This window comes from Spea bombifrons, chromosome 1 (genome assembly GCF_027358695.1).
Source record: "Spea bombifrons isolate aSpeBom1 chromosome 1, aSpeBom1.2.pri, whole genome shotgun sequence".
Taxonomy (NCBI): domain Eukaryota; kingdom Metazoa; phylum Chordata; class Amphibia; order Anura; family Pelobatidae; genus Spea; species Spea bombifrons.
This window is the reverse complement of record NC_071087.1, coordinates 30,193,385-30,206,843: the sequence shown is the minus strand read 5'-3', so window position 1 is coordinate 30,206,843 and position 13,459 is coordinate 30,193,385. Positions and strand designations below refer to the sequence as shown.

The 13,459-nt window shown below is 39.0% G+C and overlaps 1 protein-coding gene across 1 annotated transcript in view; it reads left to right on the top strand.

Annotated features, from left to right (window-relative positions):
• Positions 1–13,459, top strand: part of GALNTL6 (polypeptide N-acetylgalactosaminyltransferase like 6) — a 481,374-nt gene that overhangs the window by 157,679 nt on the left and 310,236 nt on the right. Inside the window, exon 3 of the mRNA XM_053459754.1 lies at positions 10,892–11,030. Within this exon, the coding sequence (XP_053315729.1) occupies positions 10,892–11,030 (139 nt within the window). The remainder of the gene's footprint in view (positions 1–10,891; positions 11,031–13,459) is intronic.

The window sequence follows — 13,459 nt, the reverse complement described above, 5'->3', positions numbered from 1 at the left end:
TCAATAATTTTTTATCTATAAATATTATATTAGGTATCATCCAAATAGTAACAATGCACCAATAACTGCTTAGTGCTAAAAAAAAGTTGTACTGCAATTTCAATGTAACATCGTAATTCCCATAGTCAAAACAGTGCCTCATCGAATAGCCCTCTGCCATATTTTTACTGCCATCGATGATGTTATTTGTGATGTCATCACTACTGCATTGTGATGTCAACTTAATTTTTACATTTAAGGAAGAAATTAAGTTTGGCAATAACAAAAGTCGCTTTGCCATTGATGCAAGGGGGCTTTTACAATTTTTGGATTGACACAGTAATTTGAATTTGAAGTTTGCCTGTGCAATATGTAGAAATGTTTTTGTTTGATAATAAATTGCATTTTCTATTCATTCACATGGAAATTAACCTTTGTTTTTATAAGTGTTGCAAAAGCTCTAACTTGGCTTCAATAATGAGTAAAGTTAATATCACAAACACTCTGTTGCATTTAGGTACATATTACTGTTAAAAACTGGGTATCTGGGTTCTAAAAATTGCTTACATGGCTGGTAAAAGCAAATTATTATTTAGTGTGAGTGATCATTCGGAAGCATTGCTCCAAGTGTATTTAATTATTGATCCTTCACTGTAACCATTTTGTCTGCGTCTAAATGGTCCAATGGTGGCAATTAACTGATTACCTTCTTATGTGCAGGCAGCATCGTATGTACTAATTAGTAGCTAAGCCTTTAATACAGAAACATTAGCTGTTACATTGCAATCTATAAGCCCTGACAATCCTATTTCTGTAGTCAGCCACATTCTACCTTGTTTCCTTTCTTGTACATATTAAAGTAGGTCCCTTTGCCTGTGTTTCTCTCCTTACCTGTGGTTCCCCGCTGGGACTGTCAGCTCAGCAGGGAGCGGGGCTTATTGGGCAGCTGAGCGGAGGTCATAAACATGTCCTTGCAGGGGCATTCAGTCCTATTTTTAGTCATTTTGTGTCATCAGTGTTGCAAGATTTAACCTTGTGCACATAGATGGCTGCCACATTTTCAGGATAAGTAAGATTCTCTATTTAAAGTGCCAGGGGATGTCGATTCTTGGTGCTTTAAGCATTCACTGGACCCTGCATTGGAATTTTTTCTTGTACTTGCTCCTGTCTGCTCTGATTTTTGTTCCTGCCTTTGCCCAAAAAACTTTAAGCAGTCAAAGGTCAATCTTCTGATAACGCCCCTCAGGTAAGGTTAAACATCTTGCCTATATGCAGTGTCACAAGACCATTCATGATCCCAAAAAGAGTCTCTGCTCCTCTTATTCTAAAGGGAGTTGGCAGACCAGGGCATTTATTTTGTCTTCTTGATCAAGTCCAAACTCCAGGGTGCATTGCCTCTTGCTCCTCAGTCTGCTTTTACTAAGTGAGGCTTTTGAAGAACCTGCAGTTGCTTTTAGTCAGATCAGATTTTCTCAGAAAAATACAGAAGATTTATATTTTTCCTATATAGAATGCATGCAAGATAGTTTCCACTATTCACTCTGCTGTTGCTATGGAAGAACCTGAGCAAGATAAAAAAACACTTTTATGTTCCGTTTTTCTGCCAAGAGAATGCGTACATCTCCTGTACATGAGGCTGTCTCTTCTACAATTAAATAGAAATGGAAAACATCTGAAAGATAAGTTAAATGTGTCAAAGAGGACCACAAAGCGCTTTCCCTTATATGAGAAAGATACAATCTTCTAGGCAGTTTCTAAACTGGCCCCAACAGTAGCCAAGGTAACAGGAAGAATGCCTCTGGAAGATGCCTCATATTCTTCTGATTCTATGGATCACAGAGGAGAAAGTACCTTGAGAAAAGTCTTTGAGGCAGCAATTTAAAATTTTTGACCTAGCATAACTTCTGCTTGAGTAGCTAGGTCTGTTAAAGTCTGGCTTTTTCAGTTTGATGAATATCTGAGTGTTCTGAGTCCTGATTTGCTCCACAATATCCCTTTAGGTCACTGATTGACCTTGTCTATGAGAGTCTTAGAATGTCAGCTAAAATCTCTGGCTGACTCTGCTTCCGAGTCCTGTCTCTGTGGCATACCTTTTTGTGATTAGTGATCTCTTCATGGCAGAGCTTGAAATACTCCTCGAAAAAACTACTGGAGACAAATTTTGGTTACTTTAAAACCATCAGTCTTCTAGAAACAAAGCTGTATTATTTTATAGATTCCAACAACTTGAAGACAAGCCTTACTCCTTTTGTAATAAATCAACATATAATGGCAAAGTATCGGTTTCTTACACAATGTTGTGTCCTGTGGGATGTCCTCTTAGATTGTCCCTGGAAGAGTTTACTGCTAATCCTTGTCCTACTGTATCTTCCTAATTTCCAGATCTCTAGACATTTTTTAAGTAATATGATCATGGACCTTTTGTAAAAATTAGTTCCGCTATGGATCAGGGCAAGGGAGTTTACTCTTCAGTCTTATTTGTACTCAAGGTTTTGGGGGGCTCTCACTTGACTATAGATGTAAAATGCCTCAACAGGGTTGTCTCCCAAGTTCACTTGAAAATGGATGGAAGGTCTTATCCACAGAAGCCTTCATATGTTCCATAGATCGTAATGGTGCTTATCTGCATGTCACAACATCACATTTGTTATTCTTGCTTTTCCTCTATACAACAAACTCCTTCATCTGCAATTTTAGTCTTTGTCATTTGGTCTGTCTCAGTCCATTAGTATTTTCACAAAATTTATGGTCGTAGAAGTTCTTCTGTAGACAAAAGGGCATCACAATTGTTCCCTATTTAGATGACTAGCTGACTGTGGCAAGCTCAGAAGTTGTTATCCAGGAGCATATGCACCTAACCCTCCTGCTACTGCAGAGGTTGCACTGAGATTTTAATTATCTGTCTCCAGGACAAAGGATATCATAACATTCCCAAAGCCTTTCTTCCAGAAGACACGAAATTTGGTTCATCTGTTTTATAGAAATAAGAGGGTGTCTCTTCACCTCATAATGACCTTCTTGAGCCATATGACTTTTTTGGACTATAGGCTCACTGTCTGTCCTTGGATCAAGAGATGGCAGTTTTCCATTTATGACTTAGAGTAGCAGGGACTTACTCTGGGTGGTAGGTTCCAAATGAAGTAAGCACAGCCTATGGCTAGATATAAGAGGCCGCACATTACATTTCTATGCTCACGCAGTATGCTGCCTGGCAAATCCAGTATGGAGCATTCTCTGCCAGCAGCTCACTTGGTATTTGTCCAATGTGCCAGATGGCCAGTTCGGGGCTGAAGAGTACCTACATGGGACTTGAACCTAGTACAATTAATTGATTGATGAATAAAGCATTTCTTCGCCATGTTTTATTATCTATTTCCTTGGCAAGAACAGTTGGAGAATTACAGGTGTTGTCCTCGGTTGACTGCTTTATGCAATTCCATTTAGATAAAGCCATCCTATTTCTGTTTCCAGTTTCTGTTTCTTGTCATTAGTCCAGCTACTTCCAATGGGAAAGAAAACGTCTTACAAGGCCTGGATGTGAATGAGTGAATTCCCTTTAATATCAGGAAAGGCTAAGGGATCTAAATATGCATTGCTTTGGCTAAAAGAGATGGGAGATGTGATAGCATTTAAATACCGTATTTGCACCCACCAAAATTTGAATATTAATTTAGGAAAAAAAGAAAAAGCCTGAATAAAAGACAACACTGTAAGAAAAAAGTTTTACTAGTAAATATTAATTCAGATGTAAACTATTTTTTCATATTTAATAAAACCTATGATTGAGAAAAATAAATTTTTTGTTTTTATTTACTTTTATCTGCCAACCTGCCTCCAGTTATGCACATCTGCCCCCCAGATATACCTTATACCCTGTTATATGCCACTCTGCCCCCCAGAAATGCCTCTTGACCCCCTATTTGCCACTCTGTCCCCCAGATATGCCTTATACCCCTATATGTCACTCTGCCTCCCAGATATGCCTTTTAACCCCCTATATGCCACTCTGCCTCCCTGATATTCCTTTTAACCCCCTCTATGCCGCTCTGCCTCCAGAAAGCCCTTATACCCCCCATATGCCACTCTTACCCTCCCCCAACTTACCAGTGCTTCCTTAGACTTGTCACCCGTGATTCAGATTCCTTGGAGTCTAGTGGGGCAGCCAGAGGACGTCTGCGCAATGCGCACAGACAACCTCCACTGCTGCTGCCAGCTCTTCCGCCGTGGCTTCGATGAATGAGCACTGGAAGGTCATGTGATGCCGTCACTCCTTCATAGAAGCCCCGGCAGAAGTGCCGGCAGCAGCGGAGGTTGTCTGCCCGCATCACACAGACATCCACCGGCTGCCAGAGAGGAAGATCCAGGTCCCCTGCAGCACTGCAGGGGATCTGGATCTTAGTCTTGTAGTTAGACCTTTTTTTGAGGTCTGATTAAAAGACGACCTTGAATATAAGACAATGGTTTCATTGTAATATAAAGCGATACATACTGGTTTGAAAAAGTAATCTATGTTTCCATATTATATACGCTTTTAATGTATCTACCAGTGTGTAGCTGTGAGATTTCAATTTTCTGAGAAACTGTTGTTATATAAATGGAACAGTCTTCCATCAAAATTGGTCGAGGTTAATGAAGTAAGATCATTTCAAAAATGCATGGGATAGACATAATGCTATCATGAATTTAAGAGAAAATCAAGGACGGATTATGGTTTGAAAGTTTACATTAAAAAAAATGGGCAGACTAGATGGGCCGAATGGTACTGATCTGCCATCAAATTTGAGGAGTAAATATAGCAACATTTAGTTTGAAGATCCTATGTTCCTAAATATATTAAAATAATAGATGTCAATGAACAATTGCACATCATGCTTATGTATTTTGAGAAGTTCAATTTATTTTAATTCCAGAAATAAAATGGTTTTCAGACAAATATTTCACTTTATTTCATTTTTTCTAGCACACACAAATTGATTGAAATTCAATTAGAATTAAAATTGATGGAAGAATGGAACATATTACGTGTTTGTTTGAAGAATTGTCATAATCTGGAAACATTCTTATTTCAACTATTTACACAATCTCTTGCATGTGACATTTTAGAAAAGTAATAGAAGCAATATTTAAAAACAAATTGTGCTAGGAAAAACAGGATGCCATTAATTGTTTTAAATGGAACAACTGCTAATAAGTTTGTATTCCACAATTTATTCATATTTAACTGAAAAACTATTTTCCGCAAGATAATACTGAAAGAAAAAATACCTTCTCAAAATGAGCTATAACGCAAAGGCCTTCAATATTTTATTTATTGTTTGCACATTATGTCACTTGCTAATCTGGAGAGTAAAGGGGCTATTGCCCCTAGGCCAGTCCAAATTCTTCATACACGGCTGGTCCAACCTTCTTGCCGAGGGGTTGATTCCAGTGAAATTACGTAACACAATTTAATGTGACCCTGCAATAGTAGGGCGCCAGCTTGCACAGTATGTAAGCAGTTATAAAGACAGGTTTATAGATGTTCTATGCATGAACATTTACCCAAGCTAGGTTAAAATGGCCCTAGTGTGTTTGGGAAAGGGTAGGGCTACCATCAAGCATTTCCTGCAACATTTGTAAAAATGTGGCACTCTAGACATGTGCTTAGTATAAATAACTGGAATGTGATGGGAGGTCCTGTACCCCGACTGGGTACACCTGCCGAAAGTTGCTTCCTTCCCAAGACTTTGGTGATTAACACTCTCAGTGCTTGACAGAACTAGCGATAGAGAGATGAAGCAGGACTTGTCGGAATGGAGCCGTGCTGACGCTGTAGCTGAGCGAAATCTAGCTGATGCAGCGCATGCACTGTCCTGACAAGGACAGTAAGTGATTATAGCAGCCCACCCCAAGCATCAGACAGAACTCATGTTGAAGTGAAAAACAAAGAACACTTTATTGTGAAAACACACGGCCTTATATCCAAACACTATCAGATTATGAGATAATCCCATCACCACAAACAATACCCCACCAAGACAATACCCCATCCCAAGAGTGCTCCCTCTGCCAACCACCCCTCGCCTGAGCCCCACCACCACTGGTATATTTGTGCAAAAGTACGCACAATTTACCATTGTGACCAACATTACGTTCTTGCTTATTACTTTTAACCCTAAATATCTTGGGGCCAGGGGCATACAATCGCCTCACTAACTTCCTCTCCTCTAATTCCCTCCTTGACCCTCTACAGTCTGGTTTCAAACCCCTTCACTCTACTGAAACAGCTCTAACCAAAGTCTCCAATGACTTGCTCTCTGCCAAAGCTAAAGGTCACTACTCTATTCTAATACTACTGGATCTCTCTGCTGCTTTCGATACTGTTGATCACCACCTTCTTCTTGACTCACTTGCTTCTATGGGCATTCGAGATACAGCTCTCTCCTGGATCTCCTCATATCTGTCTAACCGTTCCTTCTCTGTCAACTTCTCAGGCAACACATCATCACCCCTTCCACTTTCGGTTGGTGTCCCCCAAGGTTCAGTCCTTGGCCCTCTGCTGTTCTCTCTTTATACTTCCTCTCTTGGCAAACTAATCAACTCATTTGGCCTCCAGTATCATCTATATGCAGATGATACCCAAATCTACCTATCTTCTCCTGATCTCTCTCCATCTCTCATGTCCCGGATCACCAGCTGCTTGTCTGCTATTTCTTCATGGATGTCACAACACTACCTGAAACTTAATCTTTCTAAAACGGAACTCATTATCTTCCCTCCCTCCATCTCCACTCCACTACCTGAATTCTCTATCACCATTAACAACACAACTATCTCTCCTACTAACCAGGCCCGATGCCTTGGGGTCATCCTTGACTCAAACCTCTCCTTCATCCCTCACATTCAGTCCCTCGCCAAATCCTGCCGCCTGCACCTAAAAAACATCTCTTGTATCCGCCCATTCCTCACCCAAGAATCCACAAAAACTCTGGTTCATTCCCTTATCATTTCCCGTCTTGACTACTGCAACACTCTTCTGGTTGGCATTCCACTGTCTCGACTCTCTCCTCTACAGTCTATCCTAAATGCCGCTGCTAGGCTCATCTTCCTTGCACGTTGCTCCTCTTCTGCTTCCCCCCTCTGTGAAACCCTCCACTGGCTCCCGATTACCTTTAGAATTAAATTTAAGATCCTGGTACTGACATATAAGGCCATCCACAATACTGCTCCTCCGTACATTTCCGACCTCATTAGCAAATACTCTCCTACTCGATCCCTACGTTCCTCCAATGGGCTAAGGCTCTCCACCTCACTCGTCACCTCTTCCTTTTCCCGTCTACAAGATTTCACTCGAGCTGCCCCATATCTCTGGAATCTGCTCCCAAGGAACCTTCAGAATTCACCCTCCCTCCAGACATTCAAGAAACATCTAAAAACCCACTTCTTCAGAGAAGCCTCACCATCTTAGCTGCTAGAACATCCTTGTCATTGATACTCCCACCACAATACCTCTCACCCTTTCTCAATGCCTTATGTTTATCACCCCATTTTCCCTCTAGATTGTAAGCTTGCGAGCAGGGCTCTCTCCACCAAATGTATCGGTTTGTCTTAGTCTGTCAATTCTTGTCTTGTCATATCCCTTGAATTTATGTATTGTATTAAGCGCTGCGTAAACTGTTGGCGCTATATAAATAAAAGATAATAATAATAATAAAAAAAGTAATAAGCAAGAACGTAATGTTGGTCACAATAGTAAATGCACCATTACTGTTTTTTTCATGGAACACCAGGGCTGTTGATGCAACTGGATACAAATGATAGACAGAATTGTCACATGTTATATTTATAAAAAATATAGTTCAGCAGACAAATGTAACATTCAGGTTGCTGGAGACATAAAAAAGTTATGAAATAGTGAAACAATAAGTATGGAGGGGGGCAAGGCCATACTGGGGATGACTAAGTGGCCCTGGCATTTTAAGAACAGAAGCCATGAGTAAATTGTTGGTGCTCTATAGATAAACGCTAATAATAAATAATAATATGATATTGTGTTAAATATTTACAGATAACATTGTTAAGAGTTATAACTGACTTTTTGGGTGAGGTTATATTAAACATTCTAGTCCTACCTGAGTGGAAAATAGCATCTAAAGATACTAAAAAAAATCCATAAGCAGCACAGCTCAATAAGAAATGCATATTTTATTTTGAAGAAAATAAGATTAAAGGAGTAAAGGATTGATTAAGAGCAACGGCCACAAAGTGAGACTGGTAAAAAGGAAGGAGAATTTTCAACATTCATTGTATACAACGTCATATAATATTTTATATATATATATATTTTAAAAAAAGTTCTAAAGTTATTAGCAAATAATTGATATATTATTGACCAAGGTAAATGGTAAGGGAAATTATATACAGATTTATTTTTCCACATTTTGAGGAATGATCCTTCCTTGCTATATCAGTTTTGTCATGCTCTACTTTCCCGAGATATATTATATGGGTTAATTTCCAGCAAGCAGTAGACAGCTTGAAAAAAATACAGATTTTATTACGAGTGCTCTGTTCATCCGTTCAATTAGATAAATGTGTTATACAGGAGAAGTCACATCTTCTACTTTTGACCTGATATATGTTTGCATAATATTTTCATATTAAAAAATGAGAATTATTTGTTTAATCCTACAAACAATAACTGTAACGTATAACTTTGGCACTATTTATTTCAAAGCGATACAAAAATGGCTTATGGCGGTACCCTTGTGTTCAGACCTGATCTGGGAAAATGCCAACAGGTACCTGACAATTCCTACAGTTTATCTCCATCTTTTTGTGTAGCCGGTGCCCTCTTATCATGCCAGTGGCTACATGCTAAAAAAGTAGCATGTGGCCATGTATGTTCAGGAGGCTGTCTCACACTTGCGATTTATCAATCGTTACCAGGGCTGTCAGTCGGTCCAAAATACTGGAATGTTTATGTTCTCTCTCACTATTCCTGTGAAAAGCTAATTGAATAGAGACATGAGTTAACAGGGTATACTTACCAAATCGTGAGTTGAAACACTACATTTCACTGCCTAAAGGGACAATAAACCTCATCAGAGAGGGCATAAATTGGCCATGCATAATGTATGGTGAAATCAGTAACCTGAGAAGCCACTAATTTAACTAGGCCATTATTTACGGTCAAGGTAGCCTTTCTTGCTGGAAAAATTGAGAGACGATGGCCTCACATAAAGCATAGTTACACTGGTAAGATCAAATGTTTCTTCTGCCATTTCATGTGTGTTCAGGAAAACACTGAGTTCTCAATATAATTAAAATTACTGCTGGCTTTGTTAGTTCTAAAGATGTGCTCCAAACGGCCTAGCAAAATTCATCCTTTCGAGAACGGTGTGTCAGTATCAAGTGGTCATCTTGTGAAGCCAACAGTACCTTTCATGTACGAGGCCCTAATCAAAGAGTACAATGCGGGAATGGGTCTGAAACACCTAATTAAATCAGCTGACTTGGTAAAAGACGTTTTAATGCCACACGAAATTAAGGTTTTCTCTGCCGTTTGAGATTTACCGTCTCGTTCAATAATGTATGTTTCTAAAATCTTTCCTTGTGCCCGAGTTGTGCCTCAGACATCATCTTGTTCTTAAGCATTTGTGCAAATGATTGCTGTGATTTTAAGATAATTCAGTTTTTATCGCTTCTGGTTTTACTTTTTTTGTTGTGTTTAACCTATTGAGTACAATGCATTGTGAGCACGTACATGTACGTGCTTTGTCGTGAAGTGGTTAATTTGAGACAACTGTGACGTAGTCCTATATATATGTATCTATATAAATATTTTTGATTCTTTATCTTTCCTACTCATTTATATGTATATATATCTGCACTTGGTTTCTCCAGTTTGACCTTGTTTACTGGAAGTAGTATGCATTTTTTGGTTGACAGAAATTTCTGTGCCTAATGGGGACTAAAGCCTTTAAGGGTCATGTTTTTGCCCTCTGGGCACGTCCATAATAGACAGAGGACATTTGCATTTGTTCTCATACACCCAAGAAACACCTCGGGGCACATCAATCTAGACAGAGAACATTTGCATTTATTTATCATACACCTAAGAACTACCCAACAACACAGCGGCTAAATTAGTGGTATACTTGCGTTTTACCAATAAATGCAGAATCTTGTGGGTTTTCGTTTGCAGACAGTAGTAGGAAATGTTTTTCTTACCTCATTTCTCTTTTACAAAATAAGCTAAATTTTACGGTATGTAGTGGAAATTGAACTTGGCAGGCATACCATTACATTGCACAAAATGACATGACACAGACAATTTAACACAGGGAAAGTGGCTGTTCAGCAATGTGAAATCTTTAAAAGGTGCAGTTCCTCCCAAAAGCTTATAGAGAAAGTCAGTGGGACATGAATTGTTTATAGTGATAGCTTTTTATTATTCTTATAAAATCAGGCAACTTTTAACATATCCTGCTTATAAATCAATCTATAAACGTAGCTTTTAGTGCTATATATATATATATATATATATATATATATATATATATATATATATATATATATTGTAATAATTCCTGAGTTTGTGATGATCCTAAAGTTGTGGCACACTACTTTAATTCAGATTAGTCCTAGCCTTTTTTAGAATGTTCTTTGTGGAATTTTAAATTGAGCACATAGGGCGCTCAGAGAATTTCAGGCCATTTCTTTCAGGTGTCGGCTTGTTGTAAAAAAAATGCAGTTGAAAGTCTCAGTGGCTGGATGGAAACAGCTCCATACCAATTCATATGAGTTTTTCTTAACTGGACAATGTTGCCTTTAAATAATGGGTATTTAACATGTTTTACCTTGATAGCACAGTTAAAATCTACAATATTTAAGCAAACTTAACTTTTCATTCATTCGTTTTGTCTTTTAGGTAAAGGAGAACATGGCAAACCATATCCTCTTACTGAAGTAGATCAAGATGATACTGTTTATAGAGAAAATGGTTTCAATATATTTGTCAGCAATAGCATTGCTTTGGAGAGATCCTTGCCTGACATCCGACATCCTAAGTAAGTAGACTTTATTATTAAAACATCTCTTAGCTCTAAAATATTATGAGACATGTTAAGGGTCCAAGTTATTTAGGTGAATTTAATGTGATATATATATATATATATATATATATATATATATATATATACATACATATATTTTATATATTCTATATGTTTACAGTAAATGAAGTAGTTTGGGATAATCTTAATATCCAGTCACTTACTGCTTTTACTATACTTTTACACTCATTTACAAAATAAAGACATTCTTTCAACAGAATGATGGCAGCAATAATCCAAGAGTAGGAATAAATGTGTATGATTATTATCATATATTTGAACCTTACAAAAAAGGTTTGAGAATAACTCACCAATGGCGGACAGCAGCTTAATACATACCTGCTTGAGAGCATCTAAAATTCCAGCACTTTTGTGCCATTACGGAGGAAAAATCTCCACCTACATATCAGTCTAATCTTGCTACAAGGGCAGTCCAGAACCAAAATGTGAGGCAAATTTCCTCTGCGCAAGGGAACCAACAACCGCAGACGTACATTTCAGCCTTCTTTTGACTTGTCGATGGGAATCAGTTGGTATTCTTCTAGGTAAGGAATGTCTGTACTCCTCTTTACATCTGGGTTTGCCCCGAAAAGGTCCCCGAAGTTCAAAGTACCATATAAAAAAAAGTTTGACATCAACTCACCGAGGATGATAGGAAGGTTAATTTCAAACCATTTATGATATATTTGAACCTCAACTACTACATAATTATTGTTTAAACATCCAATGTATAGTCAAGTAGGAATACCTATTTAGAACATATTACCGTATTTGCTCGATTATAAGACGACCCTGATTATAAGACGACCCCCCAAAATCTGAATATTAACTTAGGAAAAAAAGAAAAAGCCTGAATATAAGACAACCCCAAAGGAAAAAAGTTTTACCAGTAAATGTTAATTCATGTAAACTATTTTTTTAATAAAAGCTATGATTGAGAAAAATATTTTTTTTGTTTTTATTTCTTGTATTTTCCAACCCTATTTTTCTAACTGTCCCCCAGTTACACACATCTGCCCCCAGGCTTGCCAGGCTTGCCACTCCAATATGGCACTGTGGCCCATGATATGCCTTTTAACCCTCTATATGCCACTGTGCCCCATGGTATGCCTTTGGACCCCCTATGTGCCACTCTGCCTCCAGAAATGCCTTATGCCCCTATATCCCATTCTGGCATTTAGGGGGTTAAAATGCATATTATGGGGCAGAGTGGCATATAGGGAGGTATAAGGCATTTCAGGAGGCAGAGTGGCATTAAGGGAGTTAAAAGGCATTGTAAAGAGCACTCTGCCTCCAGAAATGCCTTATACCCCTATATGCCACTGGCATTTAGGGGGTTAAAAGGCATATTATGGGGCATAGTGCCATATAGGGAGGTATAAGGCATTTCAGGAGGCAGAGTGCTCTATTAAATGCCCCCTTAACGCCACTCCAGAAATGCCCTATGCCCCCATTTAACACACACCCTACACCCCCATTTAACTAACACACACACACACACTCTCTCTCTCAGCCCTCTCTTACCGGTGCTTCCAGCCGGGGCAGCGGGTTGACGTCGCCTTCCGCTGCAGCCGGAAGGAGGTGCAGTTGGCAGCGGGGGTTTGTATGCGTCCGTCGCGTATACTTTCCCCGGCTGTCAGAGATCAGAGTTCCCCGCACCGGTGCGGGAAGCTCTGATCTTTGACAGTCGGGGAAGGTCTACGCGACGGACGCAGACAACCCCCGCTGCTAGCCACACCTCCTTCTGGCTGCAGCGGACGTTGTCTACGCGCATCGCGTAGACGTCAACCCGCTGCCCCGGCAACACAGCAGGAAGCACCGGTAAGTGTGTGTATGATGGGGGGGGTGAGACAGGAGGATCCAGGTCCCCTGCAGCGGTGCGGGGGATCTGGATCTCAGTCTCCTAATCAGACCTCTATTTGAGGTCTGATTAGAAGACGACCCCGATTAGAAGACGAGGGGTATTTTTCAGAGCATTTGCTCTGAAAAAAACCTCGTCTTATAATCGAGCAAATACGGTATATATTATGAGAAAAAAAGCCTTATCTCTGATTTTGGGGCCTACAAAACTGCACTTTTTATCTGGGTCACTCCATGTTTCATTCCAGTGGTTAGGCCACATAATTACTAAAGAAGACTGAACACATGTTTGAAAACTGGATTCTCTATAAAAGGAAATGTATAATAAAATCTCAATACCATCAATGTTCCATATTAAACTTACAATTTTACTGTATTATTACTTATGTTAAATTAGCGTGTAGTAAAAATAGGTCTGGATTTCCTGGAATTAAACTTAATGAGGAGGGCTGTGTGTATGAATATGATCAGTTAAGCTAATAGATCTAAGTCAATTTTATAATTTTACAAAAGCAAGGAAAACC